The sequence below is a fragment of the Mycteria americana genome, chromosome Z, assembly GCF_035582795.1.
Source record: "Mycteria americana isolate JAX WOST 10 ecotype Jacksonville Zoo and Gardens chromosome Z, USCA_MyAme_1.0, whole genome shotgun sequence".
Taxonomy (NCBI): Eukaryota; Metazoa; Chordata; class Aves; order Ciconiiformes; family Ciconiidae; genus Mycteria; species Mycteria americana.
Window position 1 is genome coordinate 27,349,695 of NC_134396.1, and position 25,805 is coordinate 27,375,499.

Here is a 25,805-nt window from a genome sequence, read left to right on the forward strand (position 1 = left end):
TTTACCTTTTAAACAACGTTATTCTGGGTGAGTCCAGTTGGGCTCCCATTTAGCCATATGAAAAGACCCTGCAGGCAAGACACACACAACTAAAAAATATGGAACAGCCGTTTCTCAGTTGACACACACAAGAGAGGTAAGATTCAGGTCTTCTTGCCACCCTGATAAGGCATTCGAACGTCCTTTGCTGATGAGGCAAGCATCAGTGAACTGGGGAGAAGAGCCAGTGCTGGAGCTCCCCAGGCCACATCCTCAGTGCTGCCGAGCTGCCCTCTGCCACCAGCTCCATCCACTGGTGACTTAGTGACACCAGGCAGTCCTTAGATTAACCTCTCTGCTTTCTTTCTTTAGACTTTACACTTCTCACATAGATGTCTTCCCTCTTGGATCCTCGCACACCTGACGATCCTGTTCCAACCACCCTCCCTCTGTCTGTAATCTTACCATCATTTATCTCTCTGCAGACTTTCTTTCTGCTCGTCCTCGTACCTTCTTAGTGCTCCCACTTCTCTGAGTCAGGGTTGTGCAGCTGGGTGGGATCTGAGCTGGATCCTCATCTATTAGGGATCCCATGTCAACAGCAAGTGTTACTATGAGCCAGGGCTCCTCATCTGGAGCAGGCACCTATCCCCAGAATGCAGCACACTTTTCTTATGAGTGTCAGTGGACACATATCCAGATGTTTGCTTCCAGAAATCCTATCTGCAATTTTCTTCACTAGCTCATGGGAAGTCAAAGACTTGGGAGCAATAGAATCCCTTGGTAAGAGAATATGAAGTGACAGAAACCAGGCTGTACTGCACAATGTTCTTACTGAGACAGGAGGATGATCCCAGTGCTCGAATTCAGGTTTTAGGAACTGCAAAATAAACACCCCAGAAAAAAGGCAAAAGTTTTTTGCATAATACAATGTTATTATTTACTTTACCTGGCAACGGAGACTGTACTAAAAATTCAAATGAGCTGTCTGTTTTAGAGAGTTCAGATCTGTAGGAACAATACACAGTCACAATGATTAGAGGTAGGAGTGGCTGTATTTCTTTCTACTGACTCATTTGACCCTCTCAACTTCCTGACTTTCTTCTTTTTTAATGCCTACACTGTCCCTTTTCATGCATTTTGCGTTCTGTTCTATAACAAGACTCACAAGAAACTTAAATAAGCCAAGAGGAGAGAAGAAAATCAATCACCTGCTGAAGTTAAGATTTAAGAGCAACCAACTCAACAAGGCATATTGGTGTAAACCTAAATGTGTGAAGAGAGTTCAGTGAAGCTAAAGTGCTTCCATGAATTGGAGACAAATTTCCAGAACCTCAGGAGTTTATTTAGGCATCTTATTATCCTTGAGATTAATGGGAAATGAGACCCTAAAAATTGCTCCGTCCCTCAATCTATACAAGGAAAGCAGGCTAGGCACAGACAGCAATCTAAAGCTAGTGTCATGTAGAAAATGGTCCCACCATTCAGTATGATCCCAGGGTGTGAGCTGCTATTTTTTGCCTAGTGATGCCTGTGCTGTTTTAGTATTAACTGGGAAGACTTGCATAAACACAGATTCAAATCTTACACACAGAAACCGTCAGACTGAGTGCATGTGCAGACTGCCTGTGAAATCAGAGGCACAGTTTCCTCTCTCTGCCAGTGCTGCTGCTCTGAAATGTAGTCAGAAACAGAGAGATGCATTCACAAGGCAATGTTTAGGATTATTTCTGCCTCTAAGGAAATAAGTAGGAAGCATCAATAGTTCCCTTTACACAAGACTTCCAGATTCTTAAGTGGAAGGCACAGTAAAGCCTTGCTGGACAGAACAAACCCAGAAAACAAATTTTCTTGGGCTGAATTGTCTCTTCCACCCCAGTGGAGATGTCTCAGATAAAGCACCTTAAATGACACTGTACAGTTGTGGTTAAGCAGCTCATTTCCACCTCTACCTTTTTTTCACTGATTTTCTGCAGAAAGCAGCTTCAGAGGAAGGGAACTTCTTTAGTTTGGGCTCAAGCTAGAAATTTCCAAAGCACTAAGACCTTCAAGTTGAGAAAAGGAGAACTGGCTCAGGACAAAAAGTTGTACTAAATTTTATGAGAGTGAGAGAGAGATAGAGAAAATCCTTTTATGACCTCTTTTTCAAAAGCACAGTGCAGTAGCTAAGCATTAAATAACAGCTCAATAGGTTTTCATCAATGCAGCAAAATAATTATCTGGGAAAAGTTATATAACCTCCAACAAACAAGGGCGGAGATCAAGGTATTTTTATATGTGGTCTGTAAGATTCCCTCCTGCATGAAATAACTTCTTGGATAGGAAAACCTCATCATCTTTACAGTGCTGGACACAAATGACCTATTATTTTAGCACCAATTAAGATTCCTTCATGCAGAGACTAATAGGGAAATTCATTATACAACCCCATTGGTTATTCTACTTCTCTGCAACAGGTGTATCCATAATTCCATCCTGAATTTCAGGGGCCAATTTAAAAGAGTTACTTTTTGTTCTTTAGTTGAAACAAAATACCATGGGCCTATCCCAATCTGTTCCACTAACTTTTCTTCTCTCTTTTTACTGGAATGTGTAATTACCGCCTTTTAACAGAAGAGATACCAGGGCACAGTTAATTAAACCCACTGGTTAAGATCCAGTTAGCAGCCAAAGACCCGGATATGAATAAAGGGCTGAACACCATTTCCTTGCAACAGCAGCTGTGAGTTTCAATTATTAACCATCACAGATACTGCATTAAATAGATTGTTCCTGTTCTCAGCAACCATAACCACCAAGTCACCATCATATGGCAATTGTAAATGCACCTTATCTGAGGACTGCTGCTTACCTGGCTTTACATATTGCATCTTCAGGGTGGATATGGGAACAATTCTGGCACAACTTTCTATTTCTTTGGAGTGTCTCAGCTGAAGAGATTTTCCTCTTGCTGAGATTCTGCAGTTTCTGACATTAAGCAATAGACTTCCCAGGTGAAATACTGCCTTTCTTAAAACCAGCTGGACTGTTGCAATCAGGTTCAGTGTGGTCAGGATTTATACCGCGGAGCTTCGGACCTCCCATTCAAGTGTGTGCAGAGCAATAGGTGCTGTTGCATATCCCAGAGCTGAAGGACCTAGAACAAGGGGGGGTTTTCAGTCTTTCAGAAGGCCCTTGCCAGGTTTGGGGCATCTCTGCAGGCTGCGTGGATGATCCCAGTTTAAGCCTAGGGCTGTGAGCTGACAGAAAGAAATGTTTGGCTGCCATGTTTCGGATGCTGTCCTGACAGTCATTTCCCACCACCTCCCTCCCAACCCTGACGTCCTGACAAACTGGAGCTGCTCCTTGGGCTGACTGACTGGCCACACTGGTAAAGGGTAACATATGAACAATTCCCAAAATAAATAACAAGATTAGAGCTCCCACCACCACTCAAATTTGTGTGTTTACTTGAAGCATAACACCACGGGATTCTAGCTCAAGAACAGCTACAATGGAATTTTTAGCCTATATCTGTGATCCATTTGCTATGCCAGCCATATCAAAACCAAATCCCGTATCAGTTTGTCAGCAGCTGTCCCGAAGTCTTTGAAGACCCCAGATATGACCATAAATCTTTAAATCATGCTTCAAGTTTCCTTGAATATTTTGACATTTCTCTTGTGATGGTATTTTCAAGACCAAATACAACTTCCCTGGTCAACTCTGTATCAGATCCAGTAAGTTGTTACAAACTTTTATATTCTCCCACTTGAATGCTTCTATTGAATCACATTTGCTCTGGTATTACAGCCTTTCCAGCCCTATTTACTATTAATTTACTATTAATTTACTGTTAAGGGGGGAGGACTGCATCCCCTTCCTCCACTGAACATCTTACAATAGTTTATACAGTTTAGATCCGCTGAACAACTTATATAGCTTCATAATTCCCTCTTTTATGTTAAGTGATGCAATTGGTGAGCAACACAGGCAGCCTCACACTCTACAAGGTGCCGGCCCAAAGACAGTTTCAGTGCTTTGCGTAGAGCAGGACATCATATCCTTTGTCATTAAGGCAGATGTGAGCTGGTACCTCCCCTGGGAAGTGGGCCAGTGGTGCTGTTGGTAAACAGCTTAGGGTCAGCCCTTTTCCTTACTGTGCTGGGAAGTAACGTGTTCCTGAATGAAAAGTATTACGTGCCTACCCTGAGGAAAATAGTCAAGATTTTGGATCATGGAAGTACTGAGGTTCATAGTGTAAATGGGGTGAAGGGTAAGGTATACGAAAGCAATTCATTTAACTAGTGTAGGTGGCTAATTAATCTGAGAATGGTTTGTAAGCGGTCTACTTGCAGGTGTTTCATTTTTCCTATATTGTTGTACAGAGACATTTGGTAATCTCAGTGGACATACAGGTAACAAAATATTTAGACTCCTGTGAGCCAGAGCTCTTCTCAGTTAAAAAAGTGCCATTTCAAATAAAATTCCTCTTTTAAAACATTATCTCCCTGCCCGCCCCCAAGAAATCTCTCAGGGAAACACCATACGGTAGTTCCTACAGCTAAAATAGTTTTGGAGTTTCTTTGGTCACTTTGGCTGAACTAATTTTATCATCTGTATTCTCTAATGGTCACTGCCACATGGAAAGGATCTGCTTCTGTTGACATCTTCCTGCACATCAAGCACAACAAATGGTAAGTTGCTGTTGTTTTTGAGGGGGCAAGGGGAGTGGGGTCTGGGAGCTAAGATCATCTGTAACCAAGCTCAGCTTTCTTTTTAACTCTACTTACAGATCACTGGCCATTTCCAGAATGCCAGCAGTCACTGTGTGGTGCTCTTCCAAGTCCGATGCCTCTGCTCTCAACTCCTCTCTGGATGAGCTGTCCCGCAAGGTGGGAAGCCCATGACACAGTGCATGCTGCTTCTCATCTGTCCTGGTGCGCCTGATCCAGCCCTGCGTACTCCAGTAGCCCGCCGGCATTTACCCTGCCTTTGCTCTGCTGTGCCATGTGATGTGGAGCACCACGGGATGGGATCTCTGCCGACACCGAAAAACAGTGCTGCTGATGGCAAGCGTGTACCAGCTTATGGGCTAGACCAGCCCTGTTTCTCCAGTCCGAGCTGTAATGCCTTTTGAACAGAAGCAAGTGGCCCACACATTGTACCTGGCAAGCAGAGGCTATTACCTGGTCCTTTTCATTCCCCTAAAGCAAAAAGTATATCTAATATAGATTCTAGGTTTTAAATGGTCATTATAATTTTTGAGTTGTCACATGTGTTAAAATGCAACGCTTGTATGCAGTAGTGCAAATAATACTTATGTAGTAAGACAAGATGGAGAATAGCTTTAATAACGTGCCAAGGTGTACTCATAGCAGTGAAAAGGAAACTATTAAGAGAGCTCCTGAAAGCAAACACTTTGAAGGTACCTGGAGCTGGGAGAAATTATGTGGATGTTTGTAACAAGTAAGTGTGTGAGGACCATTTGACTTCAAAGCATTGTGAGAGCTAACTCACCCATTTTGTGCTCAAGAGAGTTTATAAAGCTTTATAATCTGTTTATGCCAGTTTATAATCTGTTTTATATGGCTCCATGTTTCTAAATATCACATCCAACAGCAACCATCTGAGGGTAAGTACAATTAAAACAGTGTATATATACATATCTATATACACACATTTATACAAAATAGTATATATACACACTATATATGCTTTTATATATAGATATAGTGTATAGATATACTATTATATTCTACATATATATTGTATGTACACTAGTATAGTGTACAGTATAGTATACTGTACTATACTGTACACTATATGTACATAGTGTATATATATGTATACTAAATATACACTATATACTATATAATAGTGTGTATATATATACTATATATACTATTGTATATACTATATAATATTTATACTATATATATTTATATATCTCTCACAAACTCTGACTCAAAAACCTAATTCAGGACTCATATCTTGCTACCTTAGAAATACTGAAGTGGAAACAAAAAGAGTAACCTGTGGTTTTGTGACCGCTCACAGTGACACAGGAGAGAGAAAAAGGAAAACCTCTCCTCTTCTACGATGTCTCCATTAAATAAATGAAGCATAAGACGCAACATCAGAAGCTACTGATCACAAAGGCAGCAATCTACTGAAGACTGTTCCACTTCACTACATCTTCCCTAAACTGTTCCAGCGGTGGCTCAGTAAGGTCTTCACAGCTAATCAGGGCAAAGTGACACAGAGCTGAAAACCCTTGAAAAACTATTGCTGCCATGTTCAGCAGCTTTTGAAAAGTGCAGAAAAGAAGGGAAGGGTAAGAGAGTCAAAATTTGCGTTAACCCAGCAGAGCCCACTGGCCCTTGTCCCGCGTATCCGCAGTTACGGTCTGTGAAACGCTGCCCTGCATCAGGGTGCAAAGCCCATTGCCTGAGCAGGCCACGAACCCCAGCGCGTGGTGGGGCCAAGCCGGAGCGCAGCGCTTGGCAAGTCCCCTAGCCCGAGAGCAGCACAGCACCATTCCCTGCCGGAGAAACACACCGAGCTTCAGACTTTGGCAGCATTGACATCTGCACTACTTCTGCCCACTGTGGGCGAAATACTGCTGGTCACTTCATCTGCCTGAACCCTCTTGCTTATTCCTTCACCACCTCTGACTTTCTGGCTAGAGCAGATGGCATTGATTTCAACCCACAAAGCTCTAAACAAAATTTGGGCTTTGCCGATTCTCCAGTTGCTCCTCCCTTTAACACTGCAGCTTTCCTGGATACAGAAGAGAGGCAAGTGTACCTTCTCAGAGGAAGTTCTGCATTATAATGTTGTATGTGAATGTCATTCCCTGTATAGTCCTTAAATAAGCTAGAATTGTTGACGGACTCAGTGTAACTGGTAGTAAGTATAGGTCCTAGGTCCAATTCAAGAAGATGGCGACTAATCTTTGGCAAAGGGCCAGGGATGCCACTTCCGAGATGCTGTTTATGATTCATCTTAATACATGAAGCTGAGGACTGATTCGTGAAACTGCGCTGACCAAGTAGTAACTTGGAGAGACAGACTCTATATGTTGTAGAGATGTATATTTCAATGGCATTTCCTGAATGCCATCTATTATTTCCTTCCTAAAACATATGCAAAGAAAAAGGATTCATTTTTTTATGGCCGTAAAACATGGAAGCATCTATGTTGAGGACTAAAGCACATACTTGGTACATACAGGACTACAGCACATACTTAAATCCCATCACTCAGATGCTGTTCTGTATAAGAATGCACAAGCTTTACCTAAGCCACAGCCCAGTTCCTCCCTATTCGCATGCAGCCTCTTACATGCAAACACATTCATTACATCCTTCATCTGAAACAGCTTAGACTTGGACCAGAAGTGAATGCTACCTCCCTTTATCAGGGCAAAGATACCATAATAACAAATCTGTTGGTTAAAAGTTTCTAAAAATTATCAATACTTTTGATTGCTAACAACAACTACCTTGTATCATCACAACTTTATTTCAACTATATATATTTTTTTCTGGACTTCCCTGCATTAGCACTTCAGTCTTGATCAGGAGTTTACTCCTAAAGTACGTCTTTGACCATACTAATTCACCTCATGTAGTGAATCACCCAAACTGGACATCTTTTGGAGAAGGCTAAAGATGAAGCTGTGCCACAAGAGCACTCAGCTGAAGGAGCCACATGAGAGCTAGTCCAGAACACCTACACTGAAAAACAAATAAGATGGATATCAGGTCTTCAGAAACAACAGCTCCACCCTACAAATTCATTTCTTTGGAAACATGTACCTTGTAAATGCAGTCTCCAGTTTACCTGCATCTCCTGTTGGAATGCCTCTCCAAACCTCCTGGAATAATCAAGTCATAGCTGAACAGCATTGTGGCAGGTAGATCTCAGCAAAGTCAAGCCATAGGAATAACCTGAACTGGTAGCTGTGCCTATGTTTAACTGTATGACTTCTTCAGGATGATATCTGAAGCCTCCATCAAAACTAAAATAAACTTCTGAATTCCATCACATAGTCTGGAACAGCAGACAGTCCTTAACATATGGTAAGACTTTTCTGGCAATTCACATCCCATTTGTCCCAGATAAATAAAATTATTTAGTAAGGACTTTTTTATATTCTAGTGGGGTATTTGAACAAGTTTCTTCATAAAGTTCCTTAATTTATACCTTCAGGGGGTGGAATTGTGTAGCTGGATTTGCATCAGAACTACACTTTGGCTTAAAAACATACATTTGGATGCAAAACAGGCACTTGCTCTGGCCCCTGGAAGGCCAGGGAGCCCTGATGCCACCCACTGGACTGATCATCCCTTAAAGCATTCGGACCATTTGTCAATTATTTGTCCATAACAGTAGTTCCAGAGGATGTTTGCAGCACGACTGCTTGAAACTTTCATTGAGTAGGTGGTAAGGAGTGTGTTATTTTTAGTTGATTTGGCTACAAGGTAAATTTATGCTTTACAAATCTGATTCAGATCTGCCCTGCTTGATTTAATCACTAATACAAAGACAGCTGCTTACTATAGTTTCCTAAACTCCAGCTACAGGTTTTATCTGCTGAAGTAGTAATTATAGGTCTTTGGAAAAAGCAAGGAGGGAAACAATAATTATACAGATGGAGGGGGAATACTTTCTACCTGAAATTCAGATTTATTTTCCCACATCACCTAGCTTAGGATCCTATCAATAAAGCATACAATACATATACCACTTCTCTCTAGACCTGAGCTTGGCTTTAAATATTAGCCATCTTTAGACTGTCTGCTGCTTGCTTGCAGCTCACCTCATCTCTCATCTGAATGCCTCAGCATAACCTGAAGACAGTTTCTTGGGGTAACTGCACTTTGCAAAAGACAGCTCCTTTTGTTTTATTTTGTTGGTGTCCCTGCTTAATCCTAACTGGGCTTTAGGGATCAAAATGCACAAATCTGAATCTCTGGTGTGTCTGGGAGACGTGTGGAAGACAAAGGTAGCTGTTTAAGGAAAACAGAAAGGAGATTGCTTAGCAGATCTCCCCACTGATTCTTAATTGATAGAGCACAATTTTCCCAGTCTAGCTGTTGTCAGCAGAAATAAGCAGGCAGGAAATTTCTCGACCTCTCTGAGCCATGCCTTACTCAGGCTCACTGTAAGCACTAGAAGAGTGATTACAGAGCACCAGAAAGGCAATGCCAAGTCTTCCTGCACCTCTCCTGAGACAGGATAGCATAGCATGGGCTCCTGAATTTTTCAGATACTTTTGCTCATCCTCACTTTCCGGGTTGTCAGCAACCACACATACTACCACTTATGCAGTGTTTTACCGTCTGTCTTTCACACACTTTTACCCTGCTTTTTTGGGAATCACATGGGTTGTTGACAAGGATTGTGTCTTTTCCAGCTTCCGTCTCCCTCCTGCCAAGCACATTTTCTTAATTAAATAATGCTGGGCAGTGTACACAAGCAAACAATTACCCACACAGTTTTGGTGCAAGCAAGTTTAAGACCACATCCACAGTGGAGAGGAAGTTGGGTTTAATCATCACTACTAAAATGTGTGAAGTGTGGGTTTGACAACTGTTTTTGGTCAACAAACCATACGATTTTATTGTGTGGTTGGCTTTCCTGGGCCAGGGCTTGAGCCTAGCTCAAGCTTTAATAAAAGGCACAGCTTTTGTGACAAAATGGAGGGTGATCTCCCTATTTCTGACCCTTCTTCCCTGCTCTGAACCTTCCTCACAGATGAAGACCGCATTACCCATCATTTTGAGACTTCACTGCATTGAAGACACAGCCTCAACGACAGCCTTAGCTGCGTTTGAGGACTGAATACAATTAACAAGGAGGATGTGTGATTTCCCAAAGACTCAGCAGCAAATAGGTTAAGGAAAATAAGTTTGGCCCTCCAGCTCTTGAGGTAGGTTTGTATTCTTTTGCTTCTGATGCTCGCTCATGTATCATTCTCATCTGGCCTTACCACTTCACCCAGCAGCTGGCCATTGCAACCTGCCTGACTAAACTTTTAGCTACCGCAGTGTTCCTGGGATTTTGATTAATAGTTAATTCCCACGGCAAAAAGTGAATCATGGAAAAATTTCCCCATGGCAATTTAAGCAGCAGTCCTGCGTGGAAGCGAAGTCATACCCAATGCTAATGGAACAGCATTTGAAACCAAAGGGGGAACCAAATGCCTAAGGTAATTTATCATCTGAGGTACAGAGGTGTAAATAGGAAAGGTCTCTGATGTAGATTAATAGGCATCACAGGTATGTAAATGATCTCTGGGTTTGGCACACTATAGAACTTACTGTTCTTAGATCTTAAAATAACTAACCTAAAGTGTGACTTTACAACACAGAAAAAACTGTTCTTCATTCCCTACAAAAACTCCATGTCCTTTCAAAATAAAGGTAATTAAAGAGAAACCTTGTAAATACTTTAAAAGGAGTATTAAAGATCAGAGTTTACTTCCTTGGAAAAATTGTTGCTTCAAGTTTCACTACAGATAAGAAATACTATCAGAAATCCAAAAAAAGAACTAAATCACCAGACTGTCTTCTCATTTTTCCTAGGCTGCACTAGTGCAATCCTACAGCTCTCAGGAGCGGTAGTGGTTTATCTAGGCACTGTGTCTTTACTTGCTTCTCTTCTTGCAGTAACTGCAGGTTCTTCACAAAGAATAGCACCTGACAGCACATACTTTTAAAAACAACTGGCTAGAATTGTCCATGGGCAACTCAACTAAATTTTACGACCTGTAATAAACTAAATGCATTCTTTTGCCCAAGTAGGTGTTGTATCCCTTTGCGTTTACTTAGGAGTCTTCCCAGCTCAGGCCACATGTGGGCTTCTGGGCACAACCTCACTACTCCTCTAAACTTACATGAAAAAGATCCTCAGTGCATTGACAGCAGGTCCCCAAAACAAGGACTCTTCCCCCAAAAGAGCTACTGAATTACATAACTCTTAGTCTGCAGGGCACCATCCCCCCACCCCACAAGGAAAAAAAAAACCACTGAACAGCCAAGATGTTGCAGAAAGGTTTCTGTGATTCTACCATAACCTACCTAAAGGTTGCTTATGCACACACGCACGCACACACACAGAGGTTTTAGATCCCTCTCGGCCTTTTCACTTTCCAGCTGCAAGTTAATGGGTGTGAGAACAACGTCAATATGTGCCACTTTGAGAACAATCTTTTATGTAACCCAGATTAAAATTTAACTGGCCTGTTTCACTATGCAGTATGTGCAGCCTTTTAAATGGGATCTGATAAAGATCAGTTTTGCTGGAACTTGTTTTCAAAGCACTTACAAAAACAGCTTCCCTGCCACTGGCACTTGGAGCAAAACAAATCACAGAACAAACTGTAAAATCTGCTGCATTTGAGAATGAAGTATAGTAGTAGTCTGGACATGCTTAGTATAGTTTTATACGTGCAATAAATAAATAAGGCCAAAAATAGGCTGGAAGGCTTTGTGGTACAATGTCAGTCACTAATCTTGTTTTAGCTGCACTATAATGCTAGTTCACCTTCCAGTCCTGCAGGTAACCACTTTGCCGGCCTGCCAACTGCAAATAGCTGTCCACTAGTAAAGGATGCCTGAAGCAGGCTGGAGGTGTGATTGACAACCCTTACTCAGCTCTATGTTCACATAATTGACTCTTATCACCAAGAAAGTTCAGCCCTCCAAGCTGTGGCTGAGGGACTGGTGTGGGAGGGAAAAAGAGGCTTGCAAAATCGTCATTTAAATTGTGGGGAAACAGATGATCAACCCTCAGTACTGTTAAATCTCTTATCTTGTTTAAACATACGCCTCTCACATACTAACGGGAAAAGGTGAATTTCTATGGAAAGCTGGTAGGTAATGATATTCTGGATGTACTGTATGTGTAAGCAAGCCTCAAAGATAGCCCATGCATCTCTTGATAACAGGCTGTCATTTCTGCAAGAAACAGCTTACTGGCTGAAAGAGTTCACACATGCATCAGCCCAGTCCGCTGGGAGCTCCTGCGAGCTTCTATCAGCGACAGCCAAGACTGCGGTCCTTGAAGTCCCCGTACCTAAGATGAAGCATGCCTATAGCAAATAAGTAGCAATACATTCATATGTTTTGATATCAGTCTGTTTAATATTTTAGAAGCAAGCCACAAGAGCCAGATGCTCTGAGCTGATTATGAATCTGTCCTTCAAGACAAGCATTTAGGAGACATTACTCTAGGAGTTCAAGATCTTCAAACTTCAAATTTTAGATCCTTACCAAAAACTCGAGACATGCTATCAAAGTAGGATGTGGCATTTGGGTATACAAACCGTGTTAATAAATAATAGAAGAATTTGTGATCACCTACACAGTATTTTGAAACCAAAGTCAGAAATGCAGTTTTCAGAGGAGATTACCAAGTTTCTTTGCACGGCACCATGCATACCTGTGCATATTCCTCAGGACTGCCAGAAAAACTGTTTATGGATGTGCAGATCAAAAGTAGTTACATGCATTAAGTATATGGTTTGCAAGAGGAGTACAAAACCTATGAAAATGCACAATGCAAGCAGGCAGTAACCCATGCCTTTCTCTTATGACCTTTTTGCATTCCCTAACCCCTTAGAAAAAACTTCATATGGGGCTTCTTGAAAGGCTATCAGTAAGCAAGCAGAAGTTGTACCTTTGTTGCTTTTCATAGCAGAGATTAAAAACATCGGTTCTTGGCTTCTCACAGAGATGGTCAGTAACGATTTCTTCATTACCTTAAATTCTTCTTGGAAAGCGAAAATGCCAAATAATTTTGCAAGGGATAGAGTAAACTTCCAGAAAGTGACAGGCACAGATAACTTTTTACCCTCTCTGCAAATTAATTCTGTTGAGAATATGGTTTTGGAAGCATAATTTTGGAAAGCATATATCCCTATGGATATTTTTGGAGGCGTATTTTTACTTCAATTTTAAAGCGTTCATTTTGTGACGGCCAAATATTTTGGATTTAATGCACATTTTGTTGAAGCTTGTGGCCTTCAATAAGGATCAAAAGTATTAAAAAGAGGGCTGGAGTAGGGTAACTGTTCATGCTACTTCTATGTTTTTTTTGCTTGGGAATACATCAGTGTAGACATTTTAAATACAGCAGAAGTTAAAATAACTGTCTCCTGACTGGACAATTTCCATTAGTTTGCTGATAACAGCTGAACACCAACCACAGACTCCAGTGGTTGGTAGTTTTGGAGTGCTCAAGTTTGTTTAAATCTTTGCATCCCACGCTGTTTGAGATTTACTTTGATTCTCTAGTGCTATCTAGCGGCTAGTACTGAAAATGATTAATGCATAGAAATGCAGCTACACAAAAGCCAGCATCTATGGAGATATCTAGGTCCCTCTTCTATGACTAGTCTGACATCAAGGTGTACATGTGGGGCTGGGTACTGTAGTCAAAAAGCCTCTCCCACAAAGCTTCAGCACCCCCAAGCTCCCAGACTAAGTGCTCAAGCTGAAACCAGCAGCTGACTGCATAAACACTTTCTTTTGTCTTGAAATACCAAAGAAACACTCATACAGGCAGCGTTATCTGGACTGCTGGTGGCCACCCGCAGGCCTATTTGTGCCTAAATGGGTGAGCCCTTCCCCTCCTGTTCCCACTCACTTTTGAACTAGAAGTTCAGACTAGGGCAGTTCCAGCCACCTTTCACTACAGAGAAAAGCAAACAGGCTGCCAAGGCACCAGCAAATACCTTTGTCTCCTTGCTGCTTGTTGCCCGAGATTTTTTCTTGGTTCATCTTCTCCTTGACATTGAGAAGGAAACCAATCTAATTCAGTGTTGCCACTTTTGGGCTTGGTCAAAGAGGTTTGCTAGCTGGGCCAACAGATTCAAGGTTTAAGCTCAAGTCTGACTTAATAATACATACAGGTACATGAGTTCAAACTATCAGCTGAGTAAAATTGAGTACAGTTCCTCTATATAAAAGGAACAGTCCTACGAACACAAAATCTTTGACATGGGCTTAAGTAAAAAGCTTTTAGCAGTGACAAAGTCTGGAGTGTATTCATACTTCATGAGGTGCTCTTAGCCCCACAGACACTGCACCAGTATCCCAGACCCAAACATTTCTCAACTTCAAATAGGATTTCATTGCCCTGAAAGTGCAAACTGGAATGTACTCCATTCTTAAACATGCCAGGCTAATAGAAAAGATGTACATTCACATTAGAAAAAGGTTCATAGGGAATCACAATAATCACAATCTAATGGATAAGAAACATAATCCTTCTGCTGCAGTTTTTCCTGACATTAAAATACATCAAGTATTTACTTAGTTTTTTAAAATCCTTTGAGACCTATGGATAAAAAAGGGTTAGAGAGCCTATTATAATTTCTGCCATGAAAAAAAAATCATGCCTGGAAGGAAATATCTGCAGGCTAATAATTAGCACTTACACGGTACTATTCCCCAAACTAGATATAGATTTGCATATATACACATGCATGCGCACGCACACACATGCGCGCAAAGCCTTTGACATCCTCCCCTCACACATAACACCCCTCCTCCAACACACACACAAATCAAACGAGATGGGAGCAGGGGAAGTGCAGACAGGAATGGGTTGGCTGCTGGCAAAATAAATAGCTTTGAAGAGTCTCCGACTTCTTAGGGTGGAAAGAAGAGGATGCCACATGATAGCAAACAGTAAACTGTTAATGAGCTGTTTCTAGTAAATGCTAAATTCCATAAATCTGCACTTAACGACAAAGGTCCAGTTGTATTTTTTCTTCCAGCTCTAGTGACTGCAACAGGAAAAGTAAAGGCCTTTTTCCAGAGGGCAAGAGACTGTACACACAGAATTCTAATGGTCAGCTGCCGTTCCACACGAACAAAAGCCAAGTTGTTCCTAAGGAGGTAAGGCACAGACTGAAAAGAGAGCGTGCTTAGTCATAACAGGAAGTTCAGCTCAGTCCAGGAGATTCCAACCTTCTCTCAGGCAATTCACTTTCCTGGCCAGGACAGATTTATACTTACTGCACAGGCTTTGTTAGCCACACAATTTAACACAAAGGCAATCACTGCTGTCGTTCAGTGTTGTGAAAGGAGCTGTAAAAGCTTCACCAGGAGACTGTGCCCGCAAACTTTCTGTGAAGTAATTAACACACATATTTGCTTAGAACAACCTCTGACTCTACATTAACAATAAATCTAAGTGGATTACTTCTCCTTATGTATATGCTTAAAAAGGGAAGTATATGATAGAACTAGAGATAAAGGTAGAACATACGCAGGTTCTCTGCATAATCTCTAAATTAAAGCCAAGACGTTCAAGGCTAGATCTTAAAAAACCCCCACAACCAACCAACCAAAAAACTCCTGACTTCTAGGACTGCAAGTGAACTTTGTCAGAGTTGTGGTACACACCCGTATGCTGACTGAGGAGAGACGAATATGCATCAGTCCCATCAGGGAGTGCCCTGGCGCCTACTATGCCCAGGGGTGGGTTTCTAACCACAACGTCTCTCAAAGAGCAAGTCCGTAAGGAACAGCATCAGAGCTTTTGCCCGCCTGGGACCTAAAACTCAGAATTTCTCATACAGACATAAACCTACAGTTATTCTTCCAAAATGCTGCTGGACCTTATTTTCCATTAAAGCATGACTTGCAAGGGCAACGGTGGAGCCTAAGCCTTCTCTTTACAGGAACTTTTCCAGGACATGGGAATTCAAGCAGTGAACCATCTAGGCATATGCAAAAAGAAGAAGCTGCAGATGCAGCTGGTATTACCCAGCATTTAAGATCATAATGAAACAACACTAATTTACTACATTAAATGTGTCACTTGTCCTATTTAAATCCCCAGCTACCAAAAATGAAGTTTTTGGCCCAGACACTAGGTTTGGAGTTGCCTGGATTCCCGAAGATAATTTTAACATTAAGAGTGACATTTTCCTTCACTACCTGTATTTGTACATATTCTTCAAAACCGAGAAAAATGACATATCTGAAACAATGACGGAATCATTTTTTTCATTCGAAAAATATCAGAAGAATAACACCTTATTAGCTCTTTGCAGGCACTTTACACTTGGGAAAAAGTATAAAACCTAGGAAAAAGAGTTGGTGTGGACTTACTAAAAAACCATGACAAAAATATGAACACTATCACTTCTAACCATCTTCTGGTCTTGGTGACAGTAACAAAGGTTAATGATTTCCCCATATGACAATCTTTATTATCATCTGTCCTCAGTGGTTCCTGTCACAAGCAGGACTTTCCAGTGAGCATTTGCTGCTTTAACCATTAGGATTATATTGGTATTTATATAACTCATCTGCAGCACTGACCTTTCTACTCCCACCAGACATACTCACACTTAACACTGAGTAATGAATACATTTTTTCAAGCCAAAACAAAACATGTATGTCTTTGACAGATTCTCCCAAAACAGAGAATAACTCATTTCCTATTAACTACCCAAGGTGCTGCTCCCATTGCTTTTTGTAAAATCCCCAATAATGTGAAACTCTGAAGTTTTGGACGCGGTGGCTATGGCATCCCTGTGATGAGAAGGTACCTGAAAGTTAAAGCCTGCAAAGGCCTTTAATGTGCTTCAGCCTAAGTGCTCATGTGAGGTGCCCAACAAGAAACTCAGGCTCCCTTATCTTCGTCTTGTGTGCAGTAGTGGAAACCTGATAAAGCATCCTGAAAATGTACCCCGGGGGTCTCAGTCCTCACAGTCCTGGTATTGTGCACTCTTCTGTGGCTATGAACAGGGAGGAGCATACATAAACGCTATGAAAACACACCCAACTGTGAGCCACTGTTGTTGACCAGTGCTGAAAGTCTCAAAAAGGTAGGCCACATCCCATAGAAATACTCATGAAGAACATTCACTCCCTTTTAGCTATAATGCCCGTCTTGCTCAAAGTGTACTCTTAATTAAACTGAACTACACTTAACAAAGTGTAATCTTAACTAATAAACTGCCAAAGGCTGAAATACCAGAAAACATCAACAAGTGCTGACAACTTCGAAGCCTCCCATCTTAGACAAAAACCTTTCACTTGACTATCTATGGGTAAACTGGGCATCTAACTGCAAGCATTTAAAATATTCAGCGTAGCACTCTCAGCTAAGAAACCAGATAAAATTTATTGTATGTGATTCAAACACTCCCTTTATGTAATTAAAAAAAAAAAAGATACGTATTTAAACTCCCTATCTGAAGATCAAAAAAATGGACTGATGAGAAAGTAGTTTGATAAGAAAGCCTGCTTGGTTCACTTTCTACAAACAATTTGCTGCTGCAACTTAACAAAAAATCTTGAGTTAAAAATTAATAATCCAGTTTGGATAATTGTTATCTTCAACTGAGATGTATGCAGCTTTCAGGATTAGTAGTCTATCAGAAATTATTCTCTACTTTGTACTGACATAAGAAAAGCAACACCCTATGCAGCTTTCAGGATTAGTAGTTTATCAGAAATTAATGTCTACTTTCTACTGAAATAAGAAAAGCAACACCTATTTTTTTCTGCCCATTTCACATGACCATTTTCACTGGGAGTAGGAAGTTCAATAGTATTGTGGAAGATTTTACCACAGGACAATGTAAACACATGGCAAAAAGTGAGGAACCTTGATCTACTTAGGCATCATCTTCCATTAGTAGGTATACTGTTGTGAAGTGTTTGAAATGGATCAGTCTAACCTGACAGTGTTAGCATTTTCCCAAATATCAGTGGCACAACTTCACAAGCTAACACTAACCCTGCAACAGTGGCTATAAAGTAAAATGTATTAAAATAAAGATCTACACAGCTGTTGAGGAAGATGCACAATCTCCAATTCAGAAAGAAATAAAAACAGCTTGTATATACACTGCAGTTGTTGAATGTTCTAAGGATAACAGTGTTCAGTACAGTTTTAATAGCATTTGTAAAGGAAGTGAAAATTTTTATCTATTCTTAGTAGTTTCAAGTGGTGCCTAAGGCAGAAATGTTCCCTAAACATGAATATTTCAGATGCTGCAAAGAATTTATTTTTAAAAAGCAAGAAAAAGGTGTGTGTGGGAAACCACTACCAGCCTCCTTCCAATGTCACTCTCACTCCGAGATAAGGCTTTCTTTGCAAAACACTATTAAAAGTACTAAGTTCCTCCACACTACTTGCAAGTCTCTGTCAGTAAAACAAAACATCTTTTTGCCACTTAAGAACAAAGACAACAACTGTTTTCTTCTTTTAGATTTGGGGTTTTTTTTAGGCAAGTCCACGTCTAGGTCTACAGAATATACAGCTTCTTTTTTTTCTTTTAAAAAGAGGATGGATAGGGTGAAGGGAAAGGGACCCTCAATGACTACTAAATTCCACCCACTCTCCCAGCTGAGAATTACCAATACCATTGCTTCCATAAAGCTAACCCACAAATAAAATCCAGCAGAGGAATGAACAGGAAAGACAATGATACCTGCTCACTGCCAAGGAATGAAATATGTGCATTCCCATGAGCCAGCTGTCCTTCGTCCAGACCCACGCTTACAAAAAGTGACAGTCTCTTTCATTAATATCACTCTAAGATAACTAGCATTGAATAGGTGAGAGGTAAGCAGAGTTAAAAGAAAGGACTGGGTATCTGAACAGACAATGGGCTGGAGCCTTTAAGATGACAGGCCCTTCAGCTCCAACCCTCTCAAGTCCCATAGTTAACACAGTCACATGGAAAAAATGTAACCAAAAATGGAAGACTTGGTAGAACTGGGGCCACAGCACCTAGAACCTTACAGGACTAACCCCTGCGATATGAAAGTTGTGTTGAATACCAAATGATAAAGAAAACCAAACATCCTAAGCCTCCAAAGTTTATTACACGTCATGGTCCAGTGCATGGCTGCCACTAAGCAGTGGTCAATGCAACAGATTTCCCGGTGCGGGGCTTGCAGGAGATCCTGTGCTCTTCAGAGCAGCAGCGCGGGTCACAGCTAAAAGCAAAGTCCCAGGCTCCATGGCTCACTGTTTTGATCCCTCATGGTAAGTCCCATGCCTGAAGGAAGGTTTTTTAAACAGATTGAACAATGATTAATGCTGTCTGTTTCAAAAAAGCAAGGCAGCTTCATATTAATTCCTAAATAGTTTTGGTATCCGGTCTCATGGATTTGCTAAGAGTTTGCAAATGAAGATAAAATCTTAAAATCCAAATACAGCCATTTTTAGCAGATGCTTTAAGGTTCACATAAAGAGTAATGCCATTTTTTTGTTATTAATTTAAATTTGTTTGAATTAATCTTTCACAACAGAATGAACAATGCAAGCATGCCATTGTAAAGCAACCAGAAACGCACCTGGAACTTTGGAATTTATTCACTTAAATCCTCCATTTAGACACAACAGCAGTAACAAAATATCTGTACACTACTTCTGTTACAAATATAGATACTATTTAAAGTGACTTTACATACTCTAATGTAGGAATTTCTCACTCTAACCAATGAACAAGTATAGAAGAGCAATTCAATAACAACAGCATCCAGTAACGGGACCATCTGTTTTCTTTCGTTTTAACCTACCACAGTGTCACTTCTAGAATAGTCAGAGACAAAGAGGGTGATTTTTTTAGTTAATTCCCTTAGACCTAGCTATCAATTTGTTAATAATATTTCACAGACATTCCTAATACTGTTTTTGTGTCCCACTAAAACAAATGCTACTCTTTTGTTACCTTCCTCTAATAATGGCCTGACCATGGCCTTAATTTTCAGTTCAGATTTCTCTTAAATGACAACTGACATGGTGGCCTTCTTGCTACAAATTTTTTTGCTAATAAATACAAAGGGTTTTGCTCCTCATTAGCAGGCTAATTAGCTGGCTATCTTTCTCCCTTAAAAGACCTGGCGAAATTTTTCTGCAGGAAGGTAAATTATGGGCAAAGTGTGCTTTATCTGCCAGATTCCTAAGAGCCAGTTTGAGCAGCAGAGGCAAAGGCAGGCTACAATCAGCTAAGGGTTTCGGTGAACATGGGTTTTGGATAAAGTTTTAGTGAGGGTCCCAATTTAGGAAACTGAGGATGTTAATAAATGTATTGACCACACTGCTGCCCAAAGAACAGCTCCATGGTTGCATCATACTTACTAGACACTGTCTTGTATTTGTGCCTGTAAAATGAATAACCCCAAAACCATGTTTGTGGCCCTCAAACCTCCTCTTCTGCTTAATGCTGATGCAGAAAGACCTTCACTGCTGTCTTATTACTCACCTCCACTAGGAGGGATTTTCAGCCTTTTACCCACCCTCAACTCCTGGTTTTAGGCCTCCTCAGTCCAAGGAGGACTCTATCTTTGCTAATAGCAGCAACACTGTAACATCAACTTTTTCCGCCTTGGCTTAATCAATATCCACAAGTCTCTGTCTGCAGTTAAGTAAAACCTGAGCGGTTTGTTCACAGCTCTGATTCAAGCAGCTTGCAGAAACATCTGCATTGAGCCTGTAGTTAATCTTGCACAGGTTGGAAGAGTACAACCTTCGCTTACGCACATTTCATACTGGGAAGGTTGCTTTCACACCCATATAGGCTAGAAACCACTAGTATTATAAAAGAAAAGTCTAGTTCTTCTAATACTGCAGTTGCTGGGCACTCTCACTCACCAGGAGTAGTTTCCACTAGCAAATGGATTTTTCAGCTCTGAGCACAAGTCCTCTCCTTTCAAAACAAACACACGCACACACCCTGCCTCAAAAACAAACAAACAAACAAAAACAAAAGAAAAAACAAATCCTCAAACCTAAGCCAAACTAAAACACAGTTTTCCTTTTTTTGAATACACCATGACTTAGGAAATTTAAACACACAAACAGACAAACAAAAACCCCACCCAAGTCACCCTCCCAACTCCTTCTACTTCAGCACTGTGAAATAATACAAATAACCATCAAAGTCCATTAATCATCCACCTCCAGACTACATCCTTGTCCTTTTCCCAAAATTCCACATTTTGTTAATACTTTCTTTCTTCAATAACCTTATTTCTGTCTTCTGACTACTGCTGCCCATGCCACCCCCTTCTTGACTTGGTGACTTTATCATTTTTCCAACATATTTCAAATACCCAAAGCCTCTTAGCAAAACATTCCAGTTTTGTTATGCAGTTATTAATGCAACCGTTCCTTTTTTTGTTTTGGTGGCTTCCAAGCATTCATTATAATACTAATAGAAAAAATATCCATATCTTTCCATAGTTGATGTAACTCCATCCCAGTGGTTTGACAGTGAGAGAAATACTTCTATTGTATACAAAAACATCATTAAATGTTATTTTTCTTCAGTGTTGTAACACAGTCCTGTGAAGCTGGAAGAGCAAGAAGGCTATATAAACATTTCCATTCTCTTTGCTATGCAGAAGGTAAATAATATAGTCTTATTGACCCTACCCCTTCGGGCAGCCAGTTCATGACAAAACGGTCAAAGTGACTGTTCCTTTTGTCCTTTTCAGAATAGCAACCGCTTCCTCATGGGTCACCCCTTCTAAACTCTGCCCATTTACAGCAATGATTTGATCCCCCCTCTTCAGGCGTCCATCTTCTGCTGCTGCACCCTGAAACGAAACAACATGTAACTGCAGACTCATGCATTTCTTTTTCTTCATGCCACACTGTCCTTACGGTCTGAATAAGATGGGTTCAGTGCACAAAACCCCTTAAAACTTTTTTGACCTTCAGTGATTCAACTACAGTCAATTGTAGTACAGCCTGCTAGTGCTGCAGTATGCCCTGCCCTAAGTTTCACAACATCTAGAAATCGGATCTACAGGACTTCTATATTCCTTTAACCCTGTTCGTCCAGCTAGTATAACATTTAAACTCTACTGTGATAGAAGTAAGATTTTCAAGACCTGAAGAAGTTTTCAGCAACTGATATTAGAACTCCAGTAATCAAAACTCAGCTCTATACTTTGATTTACTACAGAAGTTTGGGATTCTTTATTCTACTTTTTTCTGGCTTAGGGCTGTTTTCTAGGGTAGTCCAAACGATCAAATCCAGGTCAGTACCTGAACTTCTCCAAAGGTCCAGACTGAGTTCAATTATTTTATCTTAGCCTACCTTTCAGACTCTCAGTCAAAATAAATAAAACAGTCCCTTCAACTACCTGAAGAAAATACACTCTAAACATAAGGCAAGGGGGCTGTTTTTCTAAGTATGTACACAATTCCAGTTTTAAGATTTGAAGAAGACTCTGCCATATGCAGAGTCACATGCATTTGGAAATTCTGAATCTTCCTAAGACTATAGCCTTCAAATGCTGCAAGCACATTTTGACCAGCACTTTCACTAAGGCAGAAAAGCTGTGAGAAACTGTTACAATCCTTTGGCTTCAAACTCAGGCCATGATTTCAGATAGTAGCTGCTATGAACTAACTAATAAATGGATTGATGGAACAAATTTACACTCACCTTTGCAAACACTGTCTTCACATAAATGGGTAAGTCTCCATGGGGGCTGCCATAACCGCCCACAATACTAAAGCCTAGGCCGTCTGGTCCTCTATCCAGAGTAATGGTCTTGTACTGAGGAGGTCTAAGAAAAGGAAAAAAGAGTATTGCAATGTCATCTGTGTCTATGATTTAACATGTAGAACATTCAACAAAAAACATTTTTTCTTTCAAGCGAAGCAATACATTTCCCTTTCCACTATAACTACAAATTCTTTTATTATAATGAACTGACTATTTTAGGTCATGTAAAATACTGTAAGTGTCTAATGCCCTCATTATTTCTTAAAGGTAGCTATTTCAAACACCTCTTCCACCCAGCTCAGGGCATAGTTACGGCTGCAACATCACACTAACAGTGCTTACTAGCGAAGTAGAGATCCAATACCAGTACCTCAAATCTCCGTAACATCTACTTTAAAAAACCTGTAACCCACCACACCTCCTAAAAAATGTCTAAAATTAGCCCCAATAGTTTATGTTGTAAGGTTTAATTGCTTCTCTCCTCCTCTATGACGGTGTATTTTTATGTACGTGTTTATACAGACCATTTATAGGTGTATTTCCCCTCATATACTTTGACTATAAGAAATTTTGAAGTCCTATCTTTTGAAGTAGATCTGTGAGGCTAAAGAACTCCATTCTTTCTTTCCCTGTTCCTGGAACAAAAATGCCTCAGATTTATGTCAGAGTTTGAAGTAAAACTTGTTTACGTAGCTGTACCCTGCAGTATACCAGAAGCAGTATACCTTGTATACCAAAAAAGAGCAACGCTCCTGATAGGCCAGTGCTAGAAATGGAAACACAAGTACCACTGTGGAAAGGGCCTATTTAAGTCTGAGGAAAAGAATTTTGGGTATATCAATTTATCTCAGCTACCAAGGCTCAGTGAAACAAAGGAGGCTGTATTTACAGAGAAGAAATCACATCGTAACTCTACAGAGGGGCAAAATAAAGCAGCACAGCCAATCACATCATGAAAAAAGCATAAGAGGACCTATGGCCTACAGGTCCCATGTTTACCAAATGTGTAAGTCATGATTAAGTCAAACAATTCATCCATTATTTGCTAGAATTTGTAAGTTTTTTAGGTTGCGTTCCACCTAAAATAACAGGCTACAGAGATTGTACATTCTATAGTTACTGACCCTAAATCATCCTGAAAAATGCTGGTTGAAGTTAGTCCCGCAAATGAAAGACTGGACATAGGTGGATCCTGCTGCTGACCAGTTACGACACTTACTTCTCCTCCAGCTACAACCTAGGAACAGAGTTCGTAAACCAGTAAAATGAGAATGCTGACAATAAAATAATTCATTATAGCAGCTGGCAAAATAGTATTCAGAAAATATTCCAAATGTCACTGAAGATTTTTTACCTGCAACTCAATAGTGCCTGAAGCATTTTTTAAGAGACTAACAGCTTGGGAGTGAGTCATGCCCTCAGTAGATGTTCCACAGATGCTAACAATCCTGTCCCCAACCTGCAGAAGAAAATGCAGAAAACCTAACACTAACAGAAAGTTTAGTTACATAGATTTATTTGTTACTTTCTTTCAACAATAGCAGAACTGTGTATTTGCATTTAGCCAGATTTTATCAGTGATATAGGGCAGGGGAAATGAAATTAGCAACTGTTCACGGTACATTTTCTCTTGAAGGCAAATCATCTTTGAACCACATAATGACCCAATACAAGGGTAGGTAGAAAATTCAACATCACGATTAGCAGATTACATTGGTTTAATGTATTCAGTGTAAAAAAGTAATGATGCTTTACAGAATTGATCCTAATACTCTAGAAATATACAGCATGTAAAAAAAGAGGTGCAGTTTGCACATCACCTGAAGATAGACAGACTGAAGTATTAAATTATCATCAGAGATTGTATGTTTGAATTCATCCTGAAATAACACTGTCCATTTTCCAAGGAGCATGAGTCAGTAGGCATGTAAGTGCTGTATCAGGTAAGACCTCCCACTTTAACTCAGAACCTAAAAAGTACTACCTCTATCCTAAGACAGATAAGCATAGGAAACATGAGAGATAAATCAGACTGCATACATACAGTTGCAAGAATGACCACCACACTCATCAGTGGAGCTCACTTACAGAATCCATCATTCTGAACCACCCTCTCTACTTTTCATTTTCACAAGCTGACTACCTCTATGATCCAAGATTGCTTTAGGACTTCCTTCCCAAAGTTAGCATCTTTCAGCAATTACCTTTTACCATGCTACCAATCTCAGTTACCGTTTCATCAATCCCAACAGCAAAAATTCTTGTCACAGCCAGAAGCACTTATGACAGTATATCATTAAACTGCTAATTCATTGCCTGCCTAGAGTAATTACCCATGTGCATTACCCATGCACTCTTTACAACCTTCTTAACAATTAACTTACTCTGAGTTTCTGAGTCTGAGCTGCAACTCCATTTGGATGCATCATGGCAATAAATATAGGAACATCTCCAAGAGGACTTCCTACACCTCCAGCAATGCTCACTCCTAGTGAATCTGCAGGGCCCTGTTATTGTCATGAAAAAAGATTAGATTTTTCTGGAAAGAAAAACACATACAGAGAATTGTAGGCTTATCTCAAAAAACTACTAAAGCCCCCTACCTTATGAAAATCAGAATTCCTGTATCTCAAGCCATTTTTTAAGCTAATAGAGTTTGCATCATTTTGAAAAAGCACAAGAGAGCACAATATATGTTTCTTCCTATCAGTAGTTAGTAGGTGACAATTTGATGACTTAGTTGTGTGTTTTGCCTTAACCAAACTAAATTCTTACAGAATTCAGTGTCAGACCCTTAATGGCAGCACAGAAAGTCTGAAGAAGGAAAACTGGACAGATGGGATTGCTTGCCCTTAATATTGTCCATATCAATCTCCTATTACAAACTGCGCGAAGCCTAGAATTAATCTTTATGCTCCCCCTAGTGTCCTACTGTTGAAGAACAAAACTAGCTGTTCACTACGGTACAACACCCTACTACCTAACTGCAAAAACTGCTATTGTAAACTGTTATTTGCAGATTCTACCGTAAAAAGAGAATGGCTAAATACAATCCATGTAATTAAGTGAACTACATGCCAGGCAAAGTCAAATAAATATAAATATTTTGGACAATCAGAAGCAGTCTGTGACTCAGATCTCATGCTCCTGTAAATAAGGAAGTCGACTGAATTTCACAGTTGAAAACCTGGCAGCTGTCATGTAAGAGCCCACCCAGTAAAAATGTGTGTGAAGAAAAATACGAAATACAAAACAATGGGCTTGCAACTTTAGTACAGTTCCCTTGACTTCACTAAAACAGGGTGTAGATTTAACTCAGTCTGATTACAGTAAAAC

At 40.3% G+C, this 25,805-nt stretch overlaps 1 protein-coding gene across 18 annotated transcripts in view; it reads right to left on the bottom strand.

The window, feature by feature from the left end:
- MPDZ (multiple PDZ domain crumbs cell polarity complex component) overlaps positions 1-25,805 on the bottom strand; it is a 137,731-nt gene that overhangs the window by 19,315 nt on the left and 92,611 nt on the right. For 16 of the 18 annotated variants that reach the window (XR_012778903.1, XR_012778912.1, XR_012778915.1 and 13 more), the window contains 6 exons: positions 24,854-24,976; positions 23,824-23,928; positions 23,594-23,706; positions 22,407-22,530; positions 21,386-21,549; positions 6-68 (listed from right to left, as the gene is read on the bottom strand). Coding sequence is in view for 1 of the 18 variants with exons in the window: in XM_075526233.1 (XP_075382348.1) it covers positions 21,403-21,549; positions 22,407-22,530; positions 23,594-23,706; positions 23,824-23,928; positions 24,854-24,976 (612 nt within the window). In the remaining 17 variants the exon portion in view is untranslated. Of the gene's footprint in view, positions 1-5; positions 69-18,534; positions 21,550-22,406; positions 22,531-23,593; positions 23,707-23,823; positions 23,929-24,853; positions 24,977-25,805 lie in introns of those variants that run through there. The other 2 variants (XR_012778913.1, XM_075526233.1) reach the window with 2 other exon arrangements.